Consider the following 27,525-nt stretch of genomic DNA (forward strand, 5'->3'; position numbering starts at 1 on the left):
TTAGCGAGGTTAATGGTTGGAGAACATGACGTTGCAGCAGCCACACCCCTTGAGAAAGCCGGAAGCCGGCTAAACGTCGGGGAGAGCTGCCAACTTCATGCATGGGACGCCACGCCGCCCCGACCCCCGCCATCACTCACTCACGGAGACCCGCTCCATCGGCCTCCATCCACCCGTCCATGCGGACACTCTGATGGACACCTGTGAGCAACCCGGAACCCGGTGCTACCAGCGGTAGACCTTGGACTGCCTCATACCACTGAGAGACGCTCACACTAGTGCCTTCCTGAACTGGAGACTCTTCTTTCGCAATTGGTGAGACAAGCTGTATCACAGTTGTCATGCTATGGAGTCATGAAGCTGATGGCGCATGTGAAGTTCACACATAAGTTACCATTGTGTTTTGCTTGAGGCTGCTGGTTGCTGTCACATTGCCACTTGCTGGGCATCTGCACTACCATCATTGGATGTTTACGCTGCTTTATTAATCCTGCTTGACCACTGTAGTGACTGTCAACGATTCCGTTGATTGGAAGGAACAGTGCACACAACGGTAGTGACCTGCTGCATGCTTATCTTGCTTATCCCTTTGTCTCTTCTGTCTTGTCATGGCAGAGGACTAACCTTTACAGCTATACCTACTGCTGCTGATTGTGCTAGGTTTGCCACAGGATCAGTCCATACAGTAGCTGCCGGCGTGTGATTGGTGTGTCAGTGTGGTTGCGGCTGTGTCGTGGCGGGGTGGCCATACCATGTGTTTTTATGTTTTACAATATTTTCACTTTTTCAACTATCAATTAAATGAGATATATTTAGACATTGAGTTTTGTGCTCTATATTGGATAGGCAGTACATGCTCCACCACATACCTACACGGCCCTTATTGTGATTCATGTCATAATGTACCAGAATCTCAATGGAGTAATTCCAACAGCTTGTTCAAATCACACCATAAAGAACTGAAAACACTTTGAGAGAAAATTTGGTATTGTCTAGAAATACTATAGTGTTTCTGATTAAGTGCTCAGTGTATTTTTTCCAGCTTTAAGCCAGGTTGCTTTCCTGCTGGTACAGGCAATGCAATGCAAAGCTCACTGTGAACCTAGCCTAAGCCAAAATAAAAAAAGACAGATAACAAGGGTAAAACCAACTGTAAAGATTGTCATGTTGACTCTGTGAGGAGATTCATACACACTTCTTGTACTAGGAGACCCTGCTATCAAGACAGGGAGTGAGGAGAAAATTCCCAACAGAGATTTAAACAAAAACTTAAAGAGACTCTGTAACAAAATTTTCAGCCTTATTTCTTCTATCCTATACGTTCATATACATGTTCTAATGTGGTCTGTCTTACTGCAGCCTTTCCTAGTTGCACAGTGGCTGTATTATCTCTGTTATATAATCTAATCTTCTTTCCTTTGTCAGCTTTGTCAGGCTCAGGCACTAAGGCAGGAATGTGCTGCTCTGCTTGTGATAGGATAGAAGTTATGCACACCCTCTCCAAGCCCCCTCCAGGCTCTGCTTCTCTCAGCCTATCACATGTTGGTTAGCTTCTCTCAGCCTATCACATGTTGGTTAGAAGCAATGTCTTTTGTTTGTAAACACTGCCTAAAACTGGCAATTACAAGCCAGGATTGCAGCAGGGAGTGGCAGAAATAGCACAGAGGGGCCCAGGAGAACATAATGAATAGAATGATATGCTTTTTATTGTAAGAATTTTAGAGTACAGATTCTCTTTAAAGGTTATTGTAACTATGGAGGGGTTTTGTCTCACTTTCTGGGCTACAGAATTCCCAGATAGCTCATGGTAACCCAGGAAACTATAAGGTGCTAAAGTAGACGAAAAATCCCTCCTTACCAAAAAGCAGTGCTAAATATTCATTCCTCATCTCTGTGACCTTATCATTGGGACAGGAAGTAAGGGGAAATTTGGCCAGAGGTCCCTATGGTTTGTAGTTACACCACTGGACCGCATTGAGAATAGCTGTGCACGGGCACTATTTAGGTGCCCTCAGTTACACTTGCCCCAACTAAGTTGTGGAAACTTTGGATGAGCAGGACAGCTATTATCACTGGTCTACTTTTACATTTATGCCATGACAGGTTGACTTTAGAAGTAATCTATAGTATCTGTAGATACTTTTTTTAAGCCATACATGTGATTGTGACCGATTTTATGATAAATAAGCATATCTGTGTTTGCTATTGTTTTTTAAAAAGTCTATTGTCTTCATAAATTTTGTAAATAAATAAGTACATCCTCTTCCTGCTGAGCTTTGCTGTACGGTATGCGTGGTACTGTTCCTCTTTCACTATGAAAATGTATCAGTCTAGTAAAAGATTATTGGCCTTTTCTTCGCAGTGGTGCTAAAAGTGCTGAAATTACATTCTGCAGTGTGTCTTGTTGACTACAAACAAAGAAAACAGCTTTGAGTTGGCTAGACCTTTCCACCTGCTGAATGTTCACATAAGCTACATACACACTTTAGATTTTACTTGGATTAAATGATCCTAAGTTGTACTCAGGAATCTCAGGTACGCACAGGTGTCCCTCAAGGTTACATAGTTATTTGGATAGAAAAAAGGACAGACTATGTTTATTGAGTTCAACCAGAAAATAAAGTGCAACACCAGCCTGCACCCTCACATATCCCTGTTGATCCAGAGGAAGGTGAAAAACCCTTACAAGGCATGGTCCAATTAGCCTAAAAGGGAAAAAGAAATCCATTCCGACTCCAGAGGTCACTGACCTCACTCTTAGATATCTTCCAGGACAGATGTTTGTCTTCCCCGATTACTTGTTGTTTTACAGGAACTTCAAAGGTACACTCCTGGAGCATAGAGGTACCTAACCAACTTCCAGCGAGTGGAGCAACAGATCCTCGCTCCTCTCCTCACTATAGCCACCACACAGTTAATCTCCCTGCAGCTCCCTTCAGGAGCCACAAGGAAATAGACTGTGTGATGGCTACAGGGAAGAGAGGAGCGAGGACCTGTTGCTCTGCTTGCTGGAAGAAGGTAAAATATCGATCCGCTTAGCTCTGCCCTGCACCTCGACACAGGACCAAGTCCCCCTAGCCTCAGTATTGTCATCTTTGTGGAGAATACACAAAGCTCATGCTGGCATACCATCAATACTAATTACTGGGTGGTGCTTGATTTAAGGCAGTTGACCACTACCTTCGGAAACAGAAATCCTTCCAATGGTCAGCACATCAAAGCAGCGTTCACGTTTCATTCTTCCATAGTGACACCATGACATTTATTTATTTATTTATTTCAGTATTTATATAGCGCTGACAAATTACGCAGGGCTGTACAGAGTATATTGTCTTGTCACTAACTGTCCCTTAGAGGGGCTCACAATCTAATCCCTACCATAGTCATATGTCTATGTATGTATCGTGTAGTGCATTTATCATATTCTAGGGCTAATTTTTAGGGGGAAGCCAATCAACTTATCTGTATGTTTTTGGGACGTGGGAGGAAACCGGAGTGCCCAGAGGAAACCCATGCAGAAACGGGGAGAACATACAAACTCCTTGCAGATATTGAAATGGCTGGGATTCGAACCGGGGTCCCAGCATTGCAAGGCGAGAGCGCTAACCACTTCGCCACCCTGCTGCTATGACATACAGTATAACTTGATAAAGGGTTACACTATCTGACCCTGAAATCATTTTTAGATTTATTGAGGGATGAATACAATGTGAACATCACTTTGGTCTGCTGACCATTCAAAGGATGTGAAGAACACAATCTTCACTCCATTCACACAGCTAGTACTAAAAGCAGTCACCTCGCATTGCTCTTGTAAGCTCCCTGCTATAAAAGAGTGTCTCCTGCAGTAGGCATTGTTCACACTATAACCGGTTCCTGCCATGAAGAGTAACATCTCATCTACTGTCACCGTCCCCAGCAGGTCCCCTTGTTCTCAGTGTCTGTGTTGTGTCAGTTACATCATTCATGTCATATAGTCATATATAGCATGCTATTAGGACATGCCCCACTTCTATCCAGTGTCTGAAAAAATCATGTAGCTCGGAACTTTGCGTTCCATCACAAGAAACCCAACACACTAGATGGAACTTGACATAGGATCCATCCACATGTCCATTGGTCCACTGTAGACCGTTCTGTGAAATGGACATTTCTTGACTGTAGTGTACACCTAGCTTAAGAAGTAAAAACTAGGGAAAGGGTGTTGGGTCGGTGGGCGGTAAATGTTAGCCAGGGGGGTGGTTGAGGTTAGCTTTAGGGGGTGGTTAAGGTTAGGTGTGCGCGTGTGTGTGTGTGTGTGTGTGGGGTGGGGGGGGGTTAAGATGGGCATCAGTAGAGGGAGGGTTCTATGTGAGAATAGGGTTATGTTTAGCTGTAGTAAAATATCTTTTACCAATATTATACTATCGTCATTTGCACTGTAAGAGTAGAATATCAGTAAATTTACCGATATTCTACTATCTGAATTTCTGAGAAATTTGGGTGCCCTTTTTCATGTACGCTGGCTCAATAAACACTGATAAGGCTCCTAAGAGAGAAAATGAAAGTAAATCTATTAACCCTTTCAGACACTTAAAAGAAAATAGTTTCTACTTAGAACGTATAACTGTGTGTCTAATTTACTGGGGAGGATGGGGCAGCTGTGCAAACTTCAGGGACTGCACCATGCTGCAAGAACATCTTTTGTCGCTCTTGCAGCAAACAAAAGAAACTGAGGGGCCGCGATGTCACTGGGAAGGCTACTGGGGAGATCAGGAACATGTTACGACACCTGTATGCACTGCAAGCTTCTGTATGAAATGAAATGATGTGAAACAATCATTTTGGCCAAGGAAAATCTTAAGTGTGTATTTAATGATTGTCTGAGGAAGTCCAAAGTGATGACGTGGACACTGTAGAGGCGTTGCCGCTAATGTGTATATCGGAAGTCTGTCCGCGTGAGCCGGAGGAGCCGGTAGTGCAGCGTGGAGTGTGTGCAGCAGTCCTGTCAGTGGCCGGGAACAAGCGTGACTACAGCCAGGGAATTGGAGAGCCCAGGAGGTGGTGGTGAGAGCCCACTTGGGCAACCCCCTGTTGAACTGTTACTGCTAGGGTTGAAAACGGGCGCAACACTCCGCTGCAGGGTATTTAAACGGCCTTAAAATATCTGGAATTTATGATAACAGCTTAATCCGGGACAATCCACTACTGCTAAGGTCCATATGTCTGTTACCGGAGAAGGTTATTTGGCCAAGTACTTTGAACCATTAATCTGATAAACTCCCGGGAGTATAATGGACATTGCAGTGAATGGAGTATGAATGAGGTGATGTGTGTGACACAGCCGGCTGTGAATAGGCAAGATTGTACTACAGTGAGTACACTTTTAAACGGGGAAGGGTCTTTGTGCTTCGTAGAAAATAAAGTTGTTCATGTGATTGATTGGGGATAGACCAATAATATGTGCAGGTTTAATGTACAATAGAACTGTTTACATCGAAGCTATAATGTATGAAAGTGGATAAATTGTGTATTTTTCCACATTTTTCCTTATTTTCCTTTTAAAATGCATAGAAAAGAAGGTAATTACTAATAACAAATATCAGCCACAAAAAGCCTAATTTGTCCTGAAAAAAAACATATAAAGATCATTTAGTTGTGATAAATATTGATAAAGTTATTGCCAAAGTAATCAGAGCTGAGCTAAACTGTGAAAATTACCAGGGTAGGGAAGTGGTTAAGGAAATTATTCATTCAGGATCATTAATGTGATGATCCATGTGATCATTTAGGATCTATTGGTTAACCAGCTTCTCTGTTTTCATACATTATCTGAATAACCTGGTCAAAATGTGACTGGTCACTAAAAATTCGAAGGTAATCTTTACAGTGAGTAATAAAAGAAGAAAGGAACGTTGGCTACTGTAGTTCTATTTAGGACTAGGACTGTACATTTATGTCAAATGTCACTTCTGGGTCTCTTTAACCCCAGAGCAACAGACAAAAAGTGTTTTTGTCCAGAAATGCCATTAGAAGAAGACAAATTAAATCCACAGGCACAGTAACGCAATAAATGTTTATATGCACTTTGATGCAATTTTCAGAGCGCATGTGATTTGCTGATTGCAAAGACGAGTGATATATCAGAAAGTGTGGCAATCTATTTCCACTATTGCAATGCGATTTGTGCCTAAAAACAGTTGTGCTGTCTGCCAGTGGTGTGACAATAGCTCCCGTGAGCCCCGCCCTAAGTTGGCCCTGTTCCTGTGGTGAGGTCCGGCCTGCAGAGTTTTGCTTGGGATTCTGGCCTATTTACGTTAGGCCTCTGCAGTTTGTTGCATTTTTGTGCAATTGTGCTTGTGTGAAAAGTATGCAAACTCCAAAAACATTGCTGTCAAAACACTGTGGTGTGTGTTTTCTGAGCGATTTTCCCCCAGATACTTGCCATTTCCTGCTGAAATGTCACTTCCTCTTTCATGACCACAGGGAACACGAGTTCACACATTCCCCAACAGCAAAATACTAGGCCTAGAGCTCTGGAATCACCTCAGCTACTCAAAGAGATTTGCTGTGACGCATTTGCTGCAAAAGTACAAACATTGATATTGCGTTGTGCTCTGGAAAATGCCCTAAAATCGTCAGTTTGATTCTCTTTGAGCATGCAAAAAAGACACGTTCTACCACTATCTTTCTATATATTTTAAAAATGATTGTTTTTCTACAAGCTCTTTTTCTCATTAGCTCAAACCACCAAGCACGTAGTAACTCATACCATACCTCCCAACATTTTAAAATTAGATATCGGGACACTTAGGCCACACCCCTAACCACAACCCCAACACACCCCCTAGTCACGCCTGCCATAAAGTTTTTTTTAATTTTTTTTTTAATTAATACTATCCTTTTATATTTTTTATAAATATTTCCCCCATATACCCTGGGTGCCCGTGGGTGGGGAGGAGGGTGAGGATGGCCATGAGTGGGGAGGAGGGTGCCACTGTAGAAGGCAAAAAAAAATGGATCGAGGCGCCAGCCACGCCGAAGTGGGATGCGGGATGCCTGTCATGACATTCTTCCTCCCTCCCACGGAATCTGCCCCCCTGTGTCCCCCCTGTTAGGCAGAGTGCGCAGCTGAGCGAAGCGGGCTGTCATCTTACCGGCATCCATCCATGCATACCGATGTCCAGCTTCATCCACCTTCCTGCTTCCTGTGACGCCACAGGAAGCAGAGTGAAGTCGGATACCGGTACACATGGATGGATGCCGGTAAGATGACAGCCTGCTCCGCTCAGCTGCGCACTCTGCTGGCAGGGGTGACACAGGGGGGAAGATTCCTTGGGAGGGAGGGAGGAAGGAAGAATTTCTTGACAGGCATCCCGCATCCCACTTCGGCGCGGCTGGCGCCTTGATCATTTTTTTCATCCTCTCTGCCCACTGTCGGCCGGGACACAAGGGGGGCAGCGCGGGATAGCGGGAGGGCTCCCCAAATCGGGACAGTCCCGCAGGATTTGGGACGGGTGGGGGCTATGCTCATACCGATGTGGGATTGCATGCAGCATCTTGTGAAAGTATCATAATAAACCGGATGACACACAGACAGAAGCACTCTGTAATTTAAACTAGAAGCTGAGTTTTAGTTAACTTTAAGTTCTGCTTCACACTCCCGCATTTTTTCATTGTTAGTAAGAGTGGATAAGGAACTGTCATTACTTTTTGTTATTACCATATTATTTTGTATTAATATACTGTAATGCCGGCCTCTTCCACATTACTTCCCAAAGTCCATAGCCATTTCACTAAGGCCTGGGGACCACTAGAAGTAAAAATCTAAATCAAAATCCATTAAAAGCTTTTGTAGAGATTTTGGCAGCATTTATAACGATTTTCTGTTTTCAAAACATTTTATTGGAAGGTTTAGCAGTTTACAATGTTATACAATAAACTGTAGGGTATCACAAAACCTTCAATTTTCAATAAAGTGTATAACCATTGAATGATAATACAGTGTGCTCTACTCACCCAACTTAGTACTGTGGTGAGCAGAATAGACTACACCATCATATTACAAAGTAAATTATCATAAAGCAGGTAAAATAATGAATAAAAGAAAAAGAATAAAAAAAGAAAACTAAATTGGCCTAATTAAGGCCAAACAACCAGTATAGAGCAGAAATAATCAACATGGCCATTACTTTTTAGGTTATGAAGTTATGACAATTTTCAATTACGCTATTCGTATCCACTTATCACCTTATTGATAATAAATCATAACACATTTTCATCTCTGTTGTCCCATAATTCCCAATGAAGGTCAATCATTTTTCAACAAACTGGACACAATTATAAGTAAGTGTATCTCGTCTAACATACATCCTAGATTACATAAAATAATCTTGAATGGACATGTCGTGAGGGGAGGAATTTGGAACTGCCAAATTTCTATAACTATTACTTAGCAGCCATCATTGATCAGTCACGGCTCTTTTTCACAAAACCGTATGATACACACTGGGGAAGGAAAGATAGATAAGCAGAAGGTCATAAATCTATCTTCTTAAAAATACTCTGAAGTCTCCTAAAATCCCACTTTCTATTCAATATTTAACTTCAGCACTTTCAGCTCTTCTAAAACGCCGCATCCCAGCGGCAGAAAGCTGTTTGCAAACCCCCCAAATCCCTGTGGGAAAATGCGGGGATCGCTTCCTCATAGAGGCAGAGCTTTGGGCTGTAGCTCTGCCTCTATCGGCGCTGATCGCCGCCCCACCCCTCTCAGTCTTCCTTCACTGAGAGGGGCGGGGGAGAGGCGGAGATCCGCGGGGATTGACATGAATGGAGGCAGAACTGCAGCTCAAAGCTCTGCCTCCCATGGCAGCAAAATCCATGACCAAGAAAGTGGTGGATTTTTGCCCGGCATTTGGAGGGTTTGCAAACAGCTTTCTGCCACAGGGATGTGGCGTTTTAGCAGAGCTGAAAGTGCTGAAGTTAAATATTGAATAAAAAGTGGGATTTTTAAGAGGCTTCAGTGTCTCTTTAAGACTACAACACTTGGGGGCATATGCAATTCGAGGAGATAAGAAGCTGAAAACATGCAAGCTTCTTATCTCCTCACATCGCTCAGGATTTACCGGCAAATTCAATTGCCAGTTTCACCTGAGCGATGTCCTTGCGTAAAGGAGCATAACTCAGGCGAATACTAGGTATTCGCTGAGCGATGTTCCTGTGTGGCCAGCGATGTGGAGCGAGGCATTTGTGCCGTGGAGCTGTCCTTCAGCACCACTACACTGCTGCCTCGCTCCCCGGAAGATGCGCGCGCATCGTCGCAAGGCTCTTACCCGCCGCCCGTTGCCTCCTGTCGATCGTCGCTACCATGGGACCTTCAGAAGATACATACCTCCATCGTTCCGGCTTGCCGCATGTCCCACGCTGCTCCTCCGCTCATCTCTGTGACTGTCATTGTTCTCGGAGCCCGGCAAAGCATCTTTGAGTCTCCCGCCAGGGCTCCCCATTCCTCCACTAGGTGGCCCAATGAGAATCATCCTGATTCTAATTGGACCAATGAGAATCAGGATGATTCTCATTGGACCACCTAGTGGAGGAATGGGGAGCCCCGGCGGGAGACTCAAAGATGCTTTGCCGGGCTCCGAGAACAATGACAGTCACAGAGATGAGCGGAGGAGCGTCGTGGGACATGCAGCGAGACGGGAACGACGGAGGTATGTTTTTTTGATACATTTTAAATAGGTAAGGAGTCAAAACTGACTCCTTTACCTATTTAAATCACTGGCATCTGGGGTTTCCTTCGTAAAGGAGGCTCCCAGATGCCAAAATCAGCCCGCTGACAGCAGCGATAGGTCTTTTCGCCTGCTCAGAGCAGGTGAAAAGTTAGCACCTATGTTTGGCGGGAAGCATCGCTTCCCGGGGGGTGCAAAATACAATTGCATAGGGGGAAAGGAACTTGCTGGGCGATTATATCGCCCAAGCAAGTTCTTTTCCGCCCTGGGGGGTGTTAAATGCAATTGCATTAGGCGACCTTGCTGACGCCTAATTTAAGAACTTGCCAGCACTTAACGCTGGCGAGTTTGGTAATTGCATAGGGCCCCTGGAGCCATATGCAATCCACTTTTGTTTTCTCCTAGGTGATATTTTCACAATTTGTAAATAAAATGCCTTCTGCCAGCAAGCAAACAATTACTCAAAATATTTTTTACAGTATTGTTTAGCCTACTTTTTGGGTACTTTTTCAAATTGCAAAGTGCTAAAAAGTTATTTTAAATTGAAGATGAAAATTATCTCCTAGGAGAAAACTCAGGAGAAAAAGTGAATTGCATATGGCGCCCGGGCCCATATGCAATTAATTTTTTCTCCTGACTTTTCTCTTAGATGATTTTTTTAATAAAATGCCCTTTAGGGTAGGTCCACGCTAGGTCCATGACAGATCGGTTTCATTTGAAACGGATTCGATTCGTTTTTCGTTTCCCCTCTACTTGTATTTTTTTTGTATGTTTGGAGCATATGTTTCCAGTCCGTGAAAACGTATGCCCAGGGAGGGGGGCCGCCATGCTGGAGAGGAAAGCAACCAGGATGGGGGTGGCAGCGGTCGGCGGGGAGGGGGGACGCCCCCCTCTTACACCTGGGTCCCCTATCCCCAATATCCCTCCAGCTACATGCGCTAAAGTAATTAAAATGTATGTATGTGGCGAGCGGGGAGCTTACCTTCTTTACTTCCTCTGCTTGCCGCGTCAATACCTGCAATGCCGCCCTCTGAAGTATAGAGGCCGGCATTGCAGGTAGTGACGTGGCGAGTGGAGGAGAGGTAGTAAAGAAGGTAAAGTTCCCCGCTCACCGCATATATACATTTTAATTACTTTTGCGCATGTACCCATGTGACCCATGTAATGGAGGGGGGGGGGGTCCCCGCCAACTGCTGCCACCCTTGTCCTGGCTGCTTCACCCTCCAGCATGCCGGCCCCCTCTCCCCCCCAGGCTGTGACATAGAAAACTGATCCGTTTCCTTGTCCAAAACTGCCAGTGTAGTGGGGGATCTGTTTTTCTATTGCCTGCTGCTACCCCTCTGTGTATCAGGATCCTTATGCAGTGCGGTAAATGCAGCGGATCCGGACCTTCCGTTCAGGTTTTCAAAACGCAGATGGATCCGTTTTTTGATTAGGTAAAGACCACTGCTATTTTTAACATTGCTATCCGTGGCTCCGGTTTTGATCAGGTTTTAAAAACTGAGCCATGGATACGTTCCGGGAACTAGTGTGAACCTACTCTAAGCCACCAGAAGACAATAAAATACTCAAAATAATTTTGATAACACTTTTTCACCTACTGTTTGGTACTTTTTTATGTGAAAAGTGCTGGAAAGTTATTTTAAATCAAAGATAATAAAAATTATCTCCTAGGAGAAAACTCAGGTGAAAACGTGAATTGCCACACCCTAAGGATATGGGATAGACTGGAGACCAAGGAAATTTAGGCACCAGGTATCTCACTTTTGACTCCGGTGGAAGGGTTCCCATGTTTTCAACCAGGTTTAGAAAAAAGATTCTTTGGCACCTGGAAAGGGGGTACATTCTATTGGACACCTCATGTCTGGAAATAAACTTAAACCCATTACAATACTTAGACAAGAATATGGGGCTTTCCCCATGGACCTATGGTGACTAAGCCAACTTACCAATAGTGAACATGACTCCATAGGAGAAGCTTTTTATACAGGAGGCGAAACCCCTACATCTAACTTCATATCTATATAAGGCCCTTGTGGAAAGCAAAGGGGAGTCCAAAGCAAGATTCGTAAGGGAGTGGGAGAGAGACACGGACCATACATTGACAGATAAACAAAATAGAGTATTATCTATGGCCCATGCTGCCTCAATAAGCTCACATTTCCAAGAGGGATGCTACAAACTTCTAGTGAGGTGGTATAGGAACCCTTCTTTCATGGCCAAGATATATGATGGACAAGACTTGGACTGTTGGAGGAAATGTGGTGGACCTGGGTCTATCTTTCATCTTTTTTGGGGATGCCCATTACTAAGCTCTTTTTGGGAAGGGGTAAGGGCGGGAGTTAGAGAGGTGGTAGGTTGGGACTTGGAGGACAATCCTGGCATTTTCTATTTAATCTATACCCGACATCCGATAAAAGGTATAAAACTACATTTGCCCCATTCCTATTAAATGCGGCAAAGAGCCTTATTCCAATTTCCAACATACTGGAAGACCACTAAAATTCCTACCCTGAAAGATTGGTTCATTAGAATTAATAAAATTCAGGAAGCAGAAGAATCTATTTTGATGGCCAGGGATAAATGTGATAAATACAAAAAGGTATGGATGCCATGGATCCTCTTCCAAACAACTGAAAGATACCTATGCATTATACATGAGGCAACGACCAGTGAGCAAAACAGGAGTCTCTCGAGCTGACCAATGATGGTACAATATCTGAGATACCTGTAGTCTGTTTTATTTTTTCTCTCTTCTTTTCTTTTTTCTTCTTATACTTACCTACCTTTACCTTTTGTTTTTTTCCTTATGCCTCTTATAAGCATATAGGGTTATAATATCATATTTTGGGATAGTTATGAGACTTAAGGGTGACAATGATTTCGCACACTATATACAGTTCTAGAAGGTTGAATTTGTCGTCACTGAATAAACATTGGACAGTAACAAACCAGCTGGCCTCCAGATTGACAGTGGAAATGGTTTGACTTTATCTTAACAAATGCTATTATTGCATATAAGATCACATTTGGTAGGTACAATGGAGGTATACCAGCTCAGATTGAATAAGTGACTGAATTTTATTCTTGTACTCCTTACTCTCGTTTCTTTTCTAAGCATCCCATAATGCTCATAACTTTGATGCTATTCCATTGTATTGTACAGAAAAAGACTTGACACAGATGTACAAAAATGTTATACTTAATAACAAAAAAGAAATAAAAATTACATTAAAAAAAGAAAAAGTGAATTGCATACAGCAATTTCTCTCTAAAATGGAATCAAATGCTTGGCTGATCCATAAAGACACCTTAAAGAAAACCTGATCTGAAAATTAAAAGTCAAAATAAGCATACACAAATCATACTTACCTCCTGTGTAGTCTACTCCTCAATCTCTTTCTCCTCTCCCACGTCCTGTTTGTTCATTGTGATCAAAGGAATTCTCCGTCCTCCATTTTGAAAATGGCCATTACCCCATAACAGCTTTCTGGTCAGCACACTGTTAAACTGTAACATCGTCCACTTGAGCCATAGGGAAACATGGACATTACCGGGCACATTAGTTGTTCACTCAGCTATAACTGATAGCAACTGATATATAACTGACAGCAACTGATATATTTCAGTTATGACAAAATGTTGTCAGAACTGGAAGGGATCATTGTCAGAAGAAATGGTGAGCTTCTGAGATGAACTGATGGCAAGGTAACTATTTAATGTTCATTTGAAGTTACCTCATGTGTTTATTTTAAATAATTTTAGTCAGTACAGGTTCCCTTTGAGACTCTGTAACCCGATTTTTAAAATCCTCAAAGGAATTTGTACCATATATAACAACATGATAGGAGAAGAGTTTCATAAACAATGGTTTATCCAAAAATGGTATTTATTACGATTTTAAAAACATTTTTGTGCTGGAGATTTGTATAGCAATTGCGATTTGTGATTTCCATTAGCGCAAGGCTTTATGGGCACAACTGGTGGTTTAGGGTTGTAAAACTGCTGCAAAATCACTCTTGTGATATTGCAGCGATATTCTGCAAATGCTCACGAAAAGCTGCAGGCACCACAATTGCGTTTTTCAGGAAATTGCAGTTGCTACGGTGGCATCACCTACATTGACCTTCATTAACCTAACACCTTTGGAATCGTTGGCAGTTCCAAAATGCTGCTGAGGGTCCTTTCACACATGGGGCTTGATTCACTAAACCGTGATAACTCATATCACAGCAGTTTTCACACGCATTTTTGCGTGATCTCGAATTTGCATGCGCAATCGCAAACTATCGCGCGCAATTGTGGGTTTTTGTGTAAAAATGTGTGATTGCGCACTATAATTTACGATTGTGCACGCAAATTCTTGATCGCGTGAAAATGTGCGCGAAAACGGCCGTGATGTGAGTTATCACGGTTTAGTGTATTAAGCCCATTGTGCTGTGCGATTTGCACGTGACATAAGAGCCTACTGCCACACATCACACCGCATCATTACTTACATTTAGTAACATGCAGCGGACTGGACTGACAAGGAAACTGGAGTGACCCTGCCCCCAACAAGTCTTACCCCTCAGTCACGTGCACACTGGCGGCCAGGAAATACGTCACCCGAATATCCCCGTCTGTGCACTGCTACTGCGGAGAACAATTAATATTCTTAGCATTGCCATTCACCTGCTTTGCTTCCTATATTGCGCGTGACGTGCGGTAAACCACTGCAGCCTCAGTGTCAACAGGACCATTGCATCCCAGGAACTGTAAGATGTTCCATTGACTTACACAAACCCTGCGATGAGCTGCAGCTGGGGAGAGCACCGTGATTCGCTAAGTGTTAAAGGGTCTTAAAAAGTCCTCTTGGGCTCCAGGCCTCTGGCTGGGTTCCCACTGAAGTAAAAATCTTTCTGTTTACTGCACCAGAAAGCATGCTAAGTATAGGATCAGTTCGTAGATGTCCATTGTGTATAGATCTATCTCCATTGCGGTGAGCAGACCGCATCATTGTGGAGTACATGATAATTCTGGACACCGGACATGTCATACATAACGTGCTTTGTGTGACATGTCCGATGCAATGGACATAACTGAGACTCTTAGAACAAGGATTTCCGTGCCATGGATGGTGACAGTGAAGGAATGTGATGCTATGTGAACCAAGCCTAACTGTCCTTCAAAGGAGCTCACATTCAAACTCCCTGCCATGTCCTGTGGCCAGTTTAAGGAGTAACCAATTGATTTACCAGTATGTTATGTTTCAGTTTTTGTTTATTGGGGTTTGAGAGAAAACTTGAGTGCCTGGAAGAAATCTTTGCAAACACACAGAGAACATACTATATCTATGCAGATAGTTTGAACCGGGGACCTTTGCACTGCAAGCCAATGATGCTGTCCACTGTGCCACCTGGCCATCCAGGAAAATCTTTGGTAAAGGCAGTCATGTGACCCAGGGCCCATTCAGAAAACTGGCAACTGCAAAAGGAGTGGACATTACCAGCTAGTGAGCAGCTCTCACGTCTGAGCACGCAGTAGATCATCTGGTTCCTTCAAACTCCTCCCTGTGTGTTTGAGAATAACTCTTTGTTGTCAGCACTGTGGTTTAGCAGTTTCATCTTCTTGTCCAGTTCCTCCGTTCTTAGTGTGCAGCCATGTCTTTTTACTTTATTGCATTTCTCACACCTGCACACCTGACAAACTTCAGTTAAAGAAATGTTGCAAGCCTGTATCCTCAGATTCCAACTGAACACTATTCTCATATCTTACACTTACATCTACTAGAGGGATTGAGCATCTCCCAACAGAAACACCAACACTACCTCTCATAGGATCCACTAATAGAAAATGTGTATCCAGGGATCAATTTGTTTAAAGACCACAAAGGCCCAGCCTTGGGCAGCTGCTGAGAGCGATGGACATGGTAAAATGGACATATGGAAGATGAGGCTGCAAATAGAAAAGGGACAAAGGGGGGAAAAGGGACCCAATGATAGATAGAACCATGTTAAAATAAAACAGCTAAAATATTTAAGGGAGAGGCGCCTTACCTCAATATTGACACATTCATACACATTTATGAAGTTTAATTATGCACAGGCAATGCGTTTCGTGGGTCTAACGTCCACTTCCTCAGGTCAAGTACAGTTCCAGAGACATATCAAGAGCTAAGATACATCTTTGGCACTGTACTTGGCCAGTTTCAGTCCCATGCAGGCAATTTGGGTGCCTACCAGTGACAAGTTTGGGCGCTGCTACAGGCGCACATTAAAATAGCGGCATTGAGGGGAAATTTGGACGCTAGTGGCACTCGATAAATATTGGGTGCTGGGTCGCTGTGGATGCCCAAATTAGCCCACAATGCCACTATTTTCGTGGGCGCCTATGGCAGCACCTGGAAAATTACAGTCTTTAAAACATTTTGTTATGATTAGTGGTGGTGGGTGATTAAGATTAGGCGTCAAGTAGGGTATTTGTGCCAGGATGGGTGGGTTTAGGGTTAGGCGTCAGATAGGGTGTTTGTGTGGTGAGCAGCTAGGGTTTGGTGTCAAGTCGGGTGCTTTCGCGGGGGGACGGTTAGGGTTAGGCACCAAGGAGGTTGTTTGTGCAGTGGGGAAAGTTTGGATTAGCTGTCAGAGAGGAGGGTCCTGTGTGAGAGTAGGGCTAGGTTTATCTACAGTAAAATATCAATATTTAATACTGATATTTTACGATCCTTCTTTACTCTTTAATTGTAAAATATCTGTAAATTTACCAATATTCTATTATCAGCTTTCCTGGGCGCCCACACTTATTTTATTAGGTACAAGTTTCAGTCTCTGCTCAGTGTATGTCCCATGTTGGTAGAACTCCAGTTATCAACTTGCCCTGTTAATACACCAGAAAACAGCTCGCCTCCTTGACCACTTGAGTAGTAGACTGACCCACCAAGGGCCCCCTCTCCAGCTGCTGTATTAGGTCTCCATTGATGCTGTGCTCATGATCACCTGTACCTGTGATGTCTATAGTGATAATGTAAAAGTCACACTGAGACCAATAGCTCCTTAGTGTGTAGACTAACATCATACAACTCTGTATCATAAATGACAACAGACATACATACAGTATATGCCTGCTATTTCCAAAGTGACTGTAATGGAGTGTCGGGTAATTCTTGGAAGACCTGTTCTGGGCTTATGTGATTTTAAATGATTCAACAGTAAAAAGTGCTAAAAATAATAAGAAAAAAATACGGTGTAAGGAAAAATACAATAGTTTTTTTGGGGGTAAGTGTGTCTTATTTGGGTTTATCAGCAACTACGAAGATCATGATTTTATCAATTATGGTAAAATGTGTCCATCTGTTTTCCAGCTCCCCAGGTACTTCAGAAGCAGAACTGCCTGCAGTTCCAGAAAGGCCTGTTTCTTCTTTAGGTAAGAAAAATAGAAAATATGTTCTTACAGGTTTTTGCAATGAAAATCCTACTGCCTTACATCCTGGGCAGCATGGTGTAGTGGATAGCACTCTCACCTTGCAGCGCTGGGTCTGTGGTAGCCAGGGCTCTATCTGCATGAAGTTTGTATGTTCTCCACGCTTCTGTGTGAGTTTCTTCTGGACACTCCTGTTTCCTCCCACAACTCGAAAACATACAGATAAGTTAGTTGGCTTCCCCCTAAATTGGTCCTAGGCTACAATTTACTTTACTATAGTAGGGATTAGATTGTGAGCTCCTATGCGGGACAGTTAGTGACAAGACTATATATACTTTGTAAAGCGCTGTGGAAGATGTCGGTGCTATATCAATTCAAAATAATAATAATTATGGACAAGCTTGACTGACAGGATAGTTCTAGGCGAGAAAGGTCAATAAGCCCAGAGATACTGGTCAGGAATAGGGGTCATCAAATAATTTCATCAATATGCAAGTTCCAAGTCATCTTTTTATTATATTATTGCTGGCTAATCAGATTCTGGAAACTTCTGGTTCACCAACAGACAGCTGATTAGTTGGCTACAAATTTTTGACTCAACTGCTACATATTCTGGGTGTGACCGGATCAGAATTTGTAAGTATTTGCTCATCTCTGGTTTCCACCCACATTCCAAAAACATACAGATAAGTTAATTGGCTCCTATGTATTTTGGCCCACGACTACGATTAATATGGTTATGGTAGGGAATAGCTTGTTAGCCCCTATGAGGGACAGTTACGGTAGCCATAGCTCTAGCGATGTGTGGGCAGGTTTGACCAAGAGACAAATCTCTCTCTAATTTAATCTGATAAGAGAGAGATCTGTCAGCTGCCCATACACCACAGACCGATTTCCTATCAGTTTCATGCTGAAATCATCTGGAATCGTCCTTATGCACCACATCCGTCCACCTCGCCGCCCCGACGCTGTCCCCTAATAAAAAATGTCCCCCCTGGTACCCAGTGTAAAGTATACATTACCTGTCTGCGGCCTGTGCTTGTCCATTCTCTGTCTTTCGGGATTCCTCCTTTGCATACACGCGCACCCAACATGTTTTCCTAGTAAGGGAGCGTGTGTGACGTCACCTTACTAGGAAACTACGTGGGGCGCGTGTGTATGTAGATCGGAGTGTGCCCGGAGCAGCGGAGGGACAAGCATATGGTGCGGACAGGTATTGTATATCTTGCACGGGGCACTGGGGGGAATTTGTTATTTGAGGGACAGAGCCGGGGGTTTCGTCACGAAATTTCACGCTAGTCCCGCTGGGCACCCGATACGGCAAGTTGGCCCAACATCTTGCAGTATGCGTGATCGACAGTGCAACCAATTTTCGTCCTGAAATTGGTCGCAATGTCGATCGGGCATGCACTTGGCAGCACCGATTTTCATCTAATTCAATTATAATAATGGAATCAGATGGTTGAACGGCCGCCAAGTCGCCCAATGCATTTAGTGTCAGAACTGTGTACTCTGTACAGCGCTGAAGAAGATGTCAGCACTATATCAATAATACATAATAATTTCTAGCCAGGAACAATAACAGTACAGAGATGTCAGTGAAGAATATCCTGGCCTTCAAGTTGGCAAATTGTGAACCTCCATTGGCAGGGAGCAATGACTGCAGTAGGCACAGTTCTCCACATTTTTATGGGCAATGATTTTTCTTTTTCAAAAATCAGAACTTTTATCATTTTTGTTGATAATTTTGCAGTATTAGTATTTATTTATTTAGTATTTATTTGGCTTTAGCTCTACTTTAAAGGATACCCGAGGTGACATGTGACATGATGAGATAGACATGGGCATGTACAGTGCCTAGCAAACAAATAACTATGCTGTGTTCCTTTTCTTCTTTCTCTGCCTGAAAGAGTTAAATATCAGGTATGTAAGTGGCTGACTCAGTCCTGGCTCAGGCAGGAAGTGACTACATTGTGACCCTCACTGATAAGAAATTCCCCTTTTTATCTCTTTCTTGCTCTCAGAAGCCATTTTCTGCTAGGAAAGTGTTTTATAGTTGGAATTTTTTTCAGTGAGGGTCACACTGTAGTCACTTCCTGGACTGAGTCAGCCACTTACATACCTGATATTTAACTCTTTCAGGCAGAAAAAGAAAAAAAGGAACACAGCATAGTTATTTGTGTGCTAGGCACTGTACATACCCATGTCTATCTCATCATGTCACATGTCACTTCGGGTATCCTTTAAGTTAAAGGACAACTATCGCAAAAATGTGTAACATTTAAAATACATGTGTATTAGTTATACAATACAGACAAGCGATAGACAATGTAAGCTACAGTGACAATTGTATGGTGATTAACAAAACATGCCGCATTTTACGAGACACGAAAGGGAGAGAGCCCTGCCCTTGCGAGCTTCCAATGTACAGACCATATAGTGGTTATGATCGTGGAAAGCACCACAGATAATGTTATTCTTACAGTATATGTGGGAATAAAATGTGTTACCGTACTTTCTGTCCGTTGACCAGTGCTTTTTTTTCTATTTAGTTGCAGCTGAAGCAATAAATCCATACTGTGAAACCGTTTTCAACCGATCCCCTCAGGCTCAGGAGTCAAAGGTAGGAGAAAGGATTGGATACTGTCCTGTTACAGGTGCTCAGTTGCTGTTGCCATTACTGCAGTTGCTGTACTGACATGCTGTATGGCCACAGTCTAATAGCCTGTGCCATTCTAGGGAGGGAGGGGCATAGAGCAACTAATTATTGGGAGGTGCCAAAATACAGCGTCAGAGTTTTGCAGAATGCCAAGTATCTTCAAGGAAAACCTGTTTTTTGCTTAGGGGAATGATAAATGATCATTTGGCCTGAGGAAAATCTAGCATCTGTACGCAGCTTGATTCATACACACAGTAACTACCGTAGCCTTCAGCAGAGGGTTGTTCAGCAGGCGTCATCTTGGCCAAGAATCTCGCGGGAGTTCAACAGAATCACAATGTTGTTTAGCGATCCACAATGGTGAATCACTAAACAATAAGGGCCCTTTCACACCAGAGGACTTTTTCGGCGTTTTAACGCCACAGCCGAAGTTGGCGTTTTCTAAGGTAAAATGAAAGTCCATAGACTTTCATTTTACCTTTCACATCTAACTCTGCGTTTTGGAGCGTTGCGCTTCAACGCTCCCAGGAGCTTTTTCAGGGCTGTTTACAGCCGAAGTTGGCTGTTGGCGTTTCAATGATAGTCAATGGAAAACGCCAACTTCAGCGTTTTCAAAGCGTTTTCAAAGCGTTTTACAGCTGACTTGTTCACTTATTTTTATAGGAAAAAAAAAAAGGACGTTTTCATATGAGCTGTAAAACGCTATGAAAACGCTTTGAAAACGCTATGTATTGGCGTTAAGCAAAAGGCTGACTTTCAGCCTTTTCTACCGCAGCCTCTAGTGTGAAAGAGCCCTTAATGAAACGATTGTGTCAGTACTTACGTGCACTGCAGGGCATTACTCACTTGTGCCCCACCCTGTCATCCCTTCTCCCCTCTCCATTAAACAGCACACGCTATTCTGCTATATTATTAATTCCGCAGACTTCTTCCTAATGATCAACCTGAAAACAGTAAGGGCCACATTTATTGAGCATGTGGGATTATTCGTTAAAAAGGAACTGTAGTGAATATAACCTAATTAATAAAATAGCTTTTTTTTTTTTTTACAATATTTATTTATAAATTAAATTGTATTTATAACCTATCAGTGTATGCCCATTGTAACATCTTTCCTCACTCTGATTTATATTCTGAAATATATCTCTCCCAGTGGCTGCAGCTCTTGAGCACTTTGAGTCCGACAGGAGAAAAGCGTTATGCAAATGTTCGGATTACTATTATTATTATTATCTCAGGTGGTGACATCTTTACTTCTGGTAGATGCTTAACCGGTTCCGGACTGTGCTAATTGAAATCTACACCGTTTGACACCTGTTATTCCTGCCAGGGCGTAGATTTCAATTAGCGTGCCGCATGCTACCACCGATCGCGCTGCTCTCTTTCGTCGCTTTCTCGCCGCTGCAGTTCACTCAGCCTGCCATCGGTCTGACAGCAGGGCTCTGTGAGCATGCCACAAGCCGATATCATTGGCTCCTGACCCCGAGATCACTGTGAGCCAAACTCAGCAGCTGGTCTGTGCGGCATGACGTCGGTAAGCCTGTTTTTTTTGTACCAGTGGTCTCTTATCCTTGAGGGGCCAGAGACTGCTAGCACCAAAGTGGTTAAATGTGAAATGTTTGTTCACTGTGTGTTTGGAATAATACCTGGTTTCCCAGAATGCTCCGAGAGGACACTTCTGCTTATCTAAACAGCCTAGTCTACGAAGCAGGTCATCTTGATGCCGGGCACGTAACGCCTTAGTTGGGCACCATTACACCAGTAATGCTATAGTCCGTGGCCCGCGCTCGCTTAATTTGGAGTGCAGGCAATCGCAGGACCCTTAATAACTTCTCCCTCTGAGTTGCTACGACTCGGAGATGCCACCAGGAATTTCAGCAACAGCAGGGAGAGCCGTCATTCGGTTCACCCTGCGCCCAACTCACCAACGACATACTAATACATAAGCCCTAGGCTACGCCTCACTGGGAGGGCTATAGGAAGTGTTTCTGATGTTAAAAACAGGATGATTAATGTAAAAGTGGGTGTCCTGAATACTTTACTACATTTTAACATTTCTAGTCTACACACTGTATTACTTTACATACCAGAGAACAAAGTACAACACCAGCCTGCTCCCTCACATATCCCTGTTGATCCAGAGGAAGGCAATAAACCCTTACAAGGCATGATCCAATTAGCCTTAAAAGGGAAAAAAATCCTTCCTGACTCCAGTGATAAAATCCCTGGATCAACATCACTGGGCATTACCTAGTAATTGTAGCCATGGATGTCTTTCAACGCAAGGAAAGCATCTAAATCTTCTTTAAATGCAGGTATAGAATTTGCCATAACTACTTCGTGTGGCAATGTATTCCTCATCTTAATCACTCTTACTGTAAAGAACCCTTTCCTAAATAAATGGCTAAAACGTTTGTCCTCCATGCGCGGATCATGTCCTCTAGTCCTTTGAGAAGGCCTAGGCCTTTATTGTACTTTATTGTACTGTGCTTCATTATATGTGGAAACTCAAGCAATAAAATATGATATAATGATTATGATGTAACCCTATTGCTAAACCTCCCGGTAAAAGTAGCAAAGGAGCCTTAAAGGAAGCCCGAGGTAAGAGACATATAGAGGCTGACATATTTATTTCCATTTAACCACATAACGACCGCCCCCAGCCGATGGGCGGCGGCAAAGTCTGGGCCCAAACGACCGCAATACGCCCATCGGCGGGGGCGGCTGCGGGAGTGGCTATGCGGCGATCGCGTCATTCGTGACGCGATCAGCCGCCGGGGACTGGCTCCGCCCCCCGTTCGCCGTAACCCGCCGGCCGTTCGGAAGCGCCGGCGGGTTACTGGCATCCGGATCGCCGCTGCAACAGTGTATAATAGGCTTTGTAATGTATACAAAGCCTATTATACTGGCTGCCTCCTGCCCTGGTGGTCCCAGTGTCCGAGGGACCACCAGGGCAGGCTGCAGCCACCCTAGTCTGCACCCAAGCACACTGATTTCCCCCCCCCCTGCCCCCTGATCGCCCACAGCACCCCTCAGACCCCCCCCTGCCCACCCCCCAGACCACTGTTTGCACCCAGTCACCCTCCTAATCACCCATCAATCACTCCCTGTCACTATCTGTCAACGCTATTTTTTTTTTAAGTCCCTAATCTGCCCCCTACTCCCTCCTGATCACCCCCCCACCCCTCAGATTCTCCCCAGACCCCCCCCAGACCCCCCCCCCCCCCCGTGTACTGTATGCATCTATCCCCCCTGATCACCTGTCAATCACCTGTCAATCACCTGTCAATCACCCGTCAATCACCCCCTGTCACTGCCACCCATCAATCAGCCCCTGATCTGCCCCTTGCGGGCAATCTGATCACCCCCCCACACCAATAGATCGCCCGCAGATCCGACATCAGATCACCTCCCAAATCCATTGTTTACATCTATTCTCTCCTCTAAACACCCACTAATTACCCATCAATCACCCCCTATCACCACCTGTCACTGTTACCCATCAGATTAGACCCTAATCTGCCCCTTGCGGGCACCCAATCACCTGCCCACACGCTCAGATTGCCCTCAGACCCCCCCCTTATCAATTCGCCCGTGCAATATTTACATCTGTTCTCCCCTGTAATAACCCACTGATTACCTGTCAATCACCCATCAATCACCCCCTGTCACTGCCACCCATCAATCACCCCCTGTCACTGCCACCCATCAATCAGCCCCTAACCTGCCCCTTGCGGGCAATCTGATCACCCACCCACACCAATAGATCGCCCGCAGATCCGACATCAGATCACCTCCCAAATCCATTGTTTACATCTATTCTCTCCTCTAAACACCCACTAATTACCCATCAATCACCCCCTATCACCACCTGTCACTGTTACCCATCAGATTAGACCCTAATCTGCCCCTTGCGGGCACCCAATCACCTGCCCACACGCTCAGATTGCCCTCAGACCCCCCCCTTATCAATTCGCCCGTGCAATATTTACATCTGTTCTCCCCTGTAATAACCCACTGATTACCTGTCAATCACCCATCAATCACCCCCTGTCACTGCCACCCATCAATCACCCCCTGTCACTGCCACCCATCAATCAGCCCCTAACCTGCCCCTTGCGGGCAATCTGATCACCCACCCACACCAATAGATCGCCCGCAGATCCGACATCAGATCACCTCCCAAATCCATTGTTTACATCTATTCTCTCCTCTAAACACCCACTAATTACCCATCAATCACCCCCTATCACCACCTGTCACTGTTACCCATCAGATTAGACCCTAATCTGCCCCTTGCGGGCACCCAATCACCCGCCCACACCTCAGAACGCCCTCAGACCCCAGCCCTGATCACCTCGCCAGTGCATTGCTTGCATCTATTTCCCCCCTCTAATCACACCTTGAGACACCCATCAATCACCTCCTGTCACCCCCTAGCACACCTACCCATCAGATCAGGCCCTAATTTGCCCCGTGTGGGCTCCTGATCACTCGGCCAAACCCTCAGATCCCCCTCAGACCCCCTTCCGATCACCTCCCCAGTGCATTGATTGCATCTATTTTCCCCTCTAACCGCCCCCTGAGACACCCATCAATCACCTCCTGTCACCCCCCTAGCACTCCTATCCATCAGATCAGGCCCAATACATCCTGTCATCTAAGAGGCCACCCTGCTTATGACCGATTCCACAAAATTTGCCCCCTCATAGACCACCTGTCATCAAAATTTGCAGATGCTTATACCCCTGAACAGTCATTTTGAGAAATTTGGTTTCCAGACTACTCACAGTTTTGGGCCCGTAAAATGCCAGGGCAGTATAGGAACCCCACAAGTGACCCCATTTTAGAAAGAAGACACCCCAAGGTATTCTGTTAGGTGTATGATGAGTTCATAGAATATTTTATTTTTTGTCAAAAGTTAGCGGAAATTGGATTGTTATTGTTTTTTTCACAAAGTGTCATTTTTCACTAACTTGTGAGAAAAAATAAAATCTTCTATGAACTCACCATACCCCTAACGGAATACCTTGGGGTGTCTTCTTTCTAAAATGGGGTCACTTGTGGGGTTCCTATACTGCCCTGGCATTTTAGGGGCCCTAAACCGTGAGGAGTAGTCTAGAAAACAAATGCCTCAAAATGACCTGTGAATAGGACGTTGGGCCCCTTAGCGCACCTAGGCTGCAAAAAAGTGTCACACATGTGGTATCGCCATACTCAGGAGAAGTAGTATAATGTGTTTTGTGGTGTATTTTTACACATACCCATGCTGGGTGGGAGAAATCTCTCTGTAAATGGACAATTGTGTGTAAAAAAAATCAAAAATGTGTCATTTACAGAGATATTTCTCCCACCCAGCATGGTTATATGTAAAAATACACCACAAAACACATTATACTACTTCTTCTGAGTACGGCGATACCACATGTGTGACACTTTTTTGCAGCCTAACTGTGCTAAGGGGCCCAAAGTCCAATGAGTACCTTTAGGATTTCACAGGTCATTTTGCCACATTTGGTTTCAAGACTACTCCTCACGGTTTAGGGCCCCTAAAATGCCAGGGCAGTATAGGAACCCCACAAATGACTCCATTTTAGAAAGAAGACACCCCAAGGTATTCCGTTAGGAGAATGGCGAGTTCATAGAAGATTTTATTTTTTGTCACAAGTTAGCGGAAAATGACACTTTGTGAAAAAAAACAATTACAATCAATTTCCGCTAACTTGTGACAAAAAAAAAAAATCTTCTATGAACTCACCATACATCTAACGGAATACCTTGGGGTGTCTTCTTTCTAAAATGGGGTAATTTGTGGGGTTCCTATACTGTCCTGGCATTTTAGGGGCCCTAAACCGTGAGGAGTAGTCTTGAAACGAAATTTCTCAAAATGACCTGTGAAATCCTAAAGGTACTCATTGGACTTTGGGCCCCTTAGCGCAGTTAGGGTGCAAAAAAGTGCCACACATGTGGTATCGCCGTACTCAGGAGAAGTAGTATAATGTGTTTTGGGGTGTATTTTTCCACATACCCATGCTGAGTGGGAGAAATATCTCTATAAATAGACAATTGTGTGTAAAAAAAATAAAAAAATTGTCATTTACGGAGATATTTCTCCCACCCAGCATGTGTATGTGTAAAAATACACCCCAAAACACATTATACTACTTTTCCTGAGTACGGCAATACCACATGTGTGGCACTTTTTTGCGGCCTAACTGCGCTAAGGGGCCCAAAGTCCAATGAGCATCTTTAGGCTTTACAGGGGTGCTTACAATTAGGCACCCCCCAAATGCCAGGACAGTAAACACACCCCACAAATGACCCCATTCTGGAAAGTAGACACTTCAAGGTATTCAGAGAGGAGCATAGTGAGTCCGTGGCAGATTTCATTTTTTTTTGTCGCAAGTTAGAAGAAATGGAAACTTTTTTTTTTTTTTTTTTTTGTCACAAACTGTCATTTTCCGCTAACTTGTGACAAAAAATAAAATCTTCTATGAACTCACCATGCCTCTCACTGAATACTTTGGGATGTCTTCTTTCCAAAATGGGGTCATTTGGGGGGTATTTGTACTATCCTGGAATTTTAGCCCCTCATGAAACATGACAGGTGCGCAGAAAAGTCAGAGATGCTTGAAAATGGGAAAATTCACTTTTGGCACCATAGTTTGTAAACGCTATAACTTTTACCCAATCCAATAAATATACACTGAATGTTTTTTTTTTTATCAAAGACATGTAGCAGAATAACTTTCGCGCTCAAATGTATAGGAAATTTTACTTTATTTGAAAAATGTCAGCACAGAAAGTTAAAAAAGTCATTTTTTTGACAAAATTCATGTCTTTTTTGATGAATATAATAAAAAGTAAAACTCGCAGCAGCAATCAAATAGCATCAAAAGAAAGCTGTATTAGTGACAAGAAAAGGAGGTAAAATTCATTTAGGTGGTAGGTTGTATGACCGAGCAATAAACCGTGAAAGCTGCAGTGGTCTGAATGGAGAAAAAGGCTCTGGTCCTTAAGGGGCGAAAAGACTGTGGTCCCGAAGTGGTTAAACAATGAACATTGCCTGGCTATCCTGCTGATCCTCTGCCTCTGATACTTTTAGCCATATACCCTGATCAAGCATGCAGATCAGGTGTCTAACTGGATTAGATGCATGCTTGTTTCAGGTGTGTGATTTGGACACTACTGACCAGAAAGATCAGCCCTTTAACCTTCTTGGCGGTAACCCCGAACGACGTTCGGGGTAAGCCGCCGGAGGGTGCCGCTCAGGCCCTGCTGGGCCGATTTGTTTAATTTTTTTTTTGCTGGACGCAGCTAGCACTATGCTAGCTGCGCCAGCACCCCGATCGCCGCCGCCGCGCGCCCGATCGCCGCTATACGGTGCGGCGCGCGCCCCCCCCCCCCCCAGACCCCGTGCGCTGCCTGGCCAATCAGTGCCAGGCAGCGCCGAGGGGTGGCCCGGGACTCCCAATGATGACCCGACGTCAGTGACGTCATCCCGCCCGTCGCCATGGCGACGGGGGAAGCCCTCCAGGAAATCCCGTTCTTTGAACGGGATTTCCTGATCGGAGATCGCCGAAGGCGATCGAAGAGGGCGGGGGGATGCCGCTGAGCAGCGGCTATCATGTAGCGAGCCCTGGGCTCGCTACATGATATAGAACAAAAAAATTTTTTAAAAAAACTGCCGCGCTGCCTCCTGGCGTATTTTTTTATACCGTCAGGAGGGGACTCCGAGCAGTGCAGAAACTATGGAAA

General features: G+C 44.2%; 1 protein-coding gene across 3 annotated transcripts in view; it reads left to right on the forward strand.

Annotated features, from left to right (window-relative positions):
- The window catches only part of ARAP3 (ArfGAP with RhoGAP domain, ankyrin repeat and PH domain 3), a 224,267-nt gene that overhangs the window by 87,035 nt on the left and 109,707 nt on the right, over positions 1-27,525 (forward strand). For all 3 annotated transcript variants that reach the window (XM_068277706.1, XM_068277705.1, XM_068277707.1), the window contains exons 3-4: positions 17,050-17,111; positions 19,661-19,731. In XM_068277706.1, the coding sequence (XP_068133807.1) occupies positions 17,050-17,111; positions 19,661-19,731 (133 nt within the window). The remainder of the gene's footprint in view (positions 1-17,049; positions 17,112-19,660; positions 19,732-27,525) is intronic.

Source organism: Hyperolius riggenbachi, chromosome 3 (genome assembly GCF_040937935.1).
Source record: "Hyperolius riggenbachi isolate aHypRig1 chromosome 3, aHypRig1.pri, whole genome shotgun sequence".
Lineage (NCBI taxonomy): Eukaryota > Metazoa > Chordata > Amphibia > Anura > Hyperoliidae > Hyperolius > Hyperolius riggenbachi.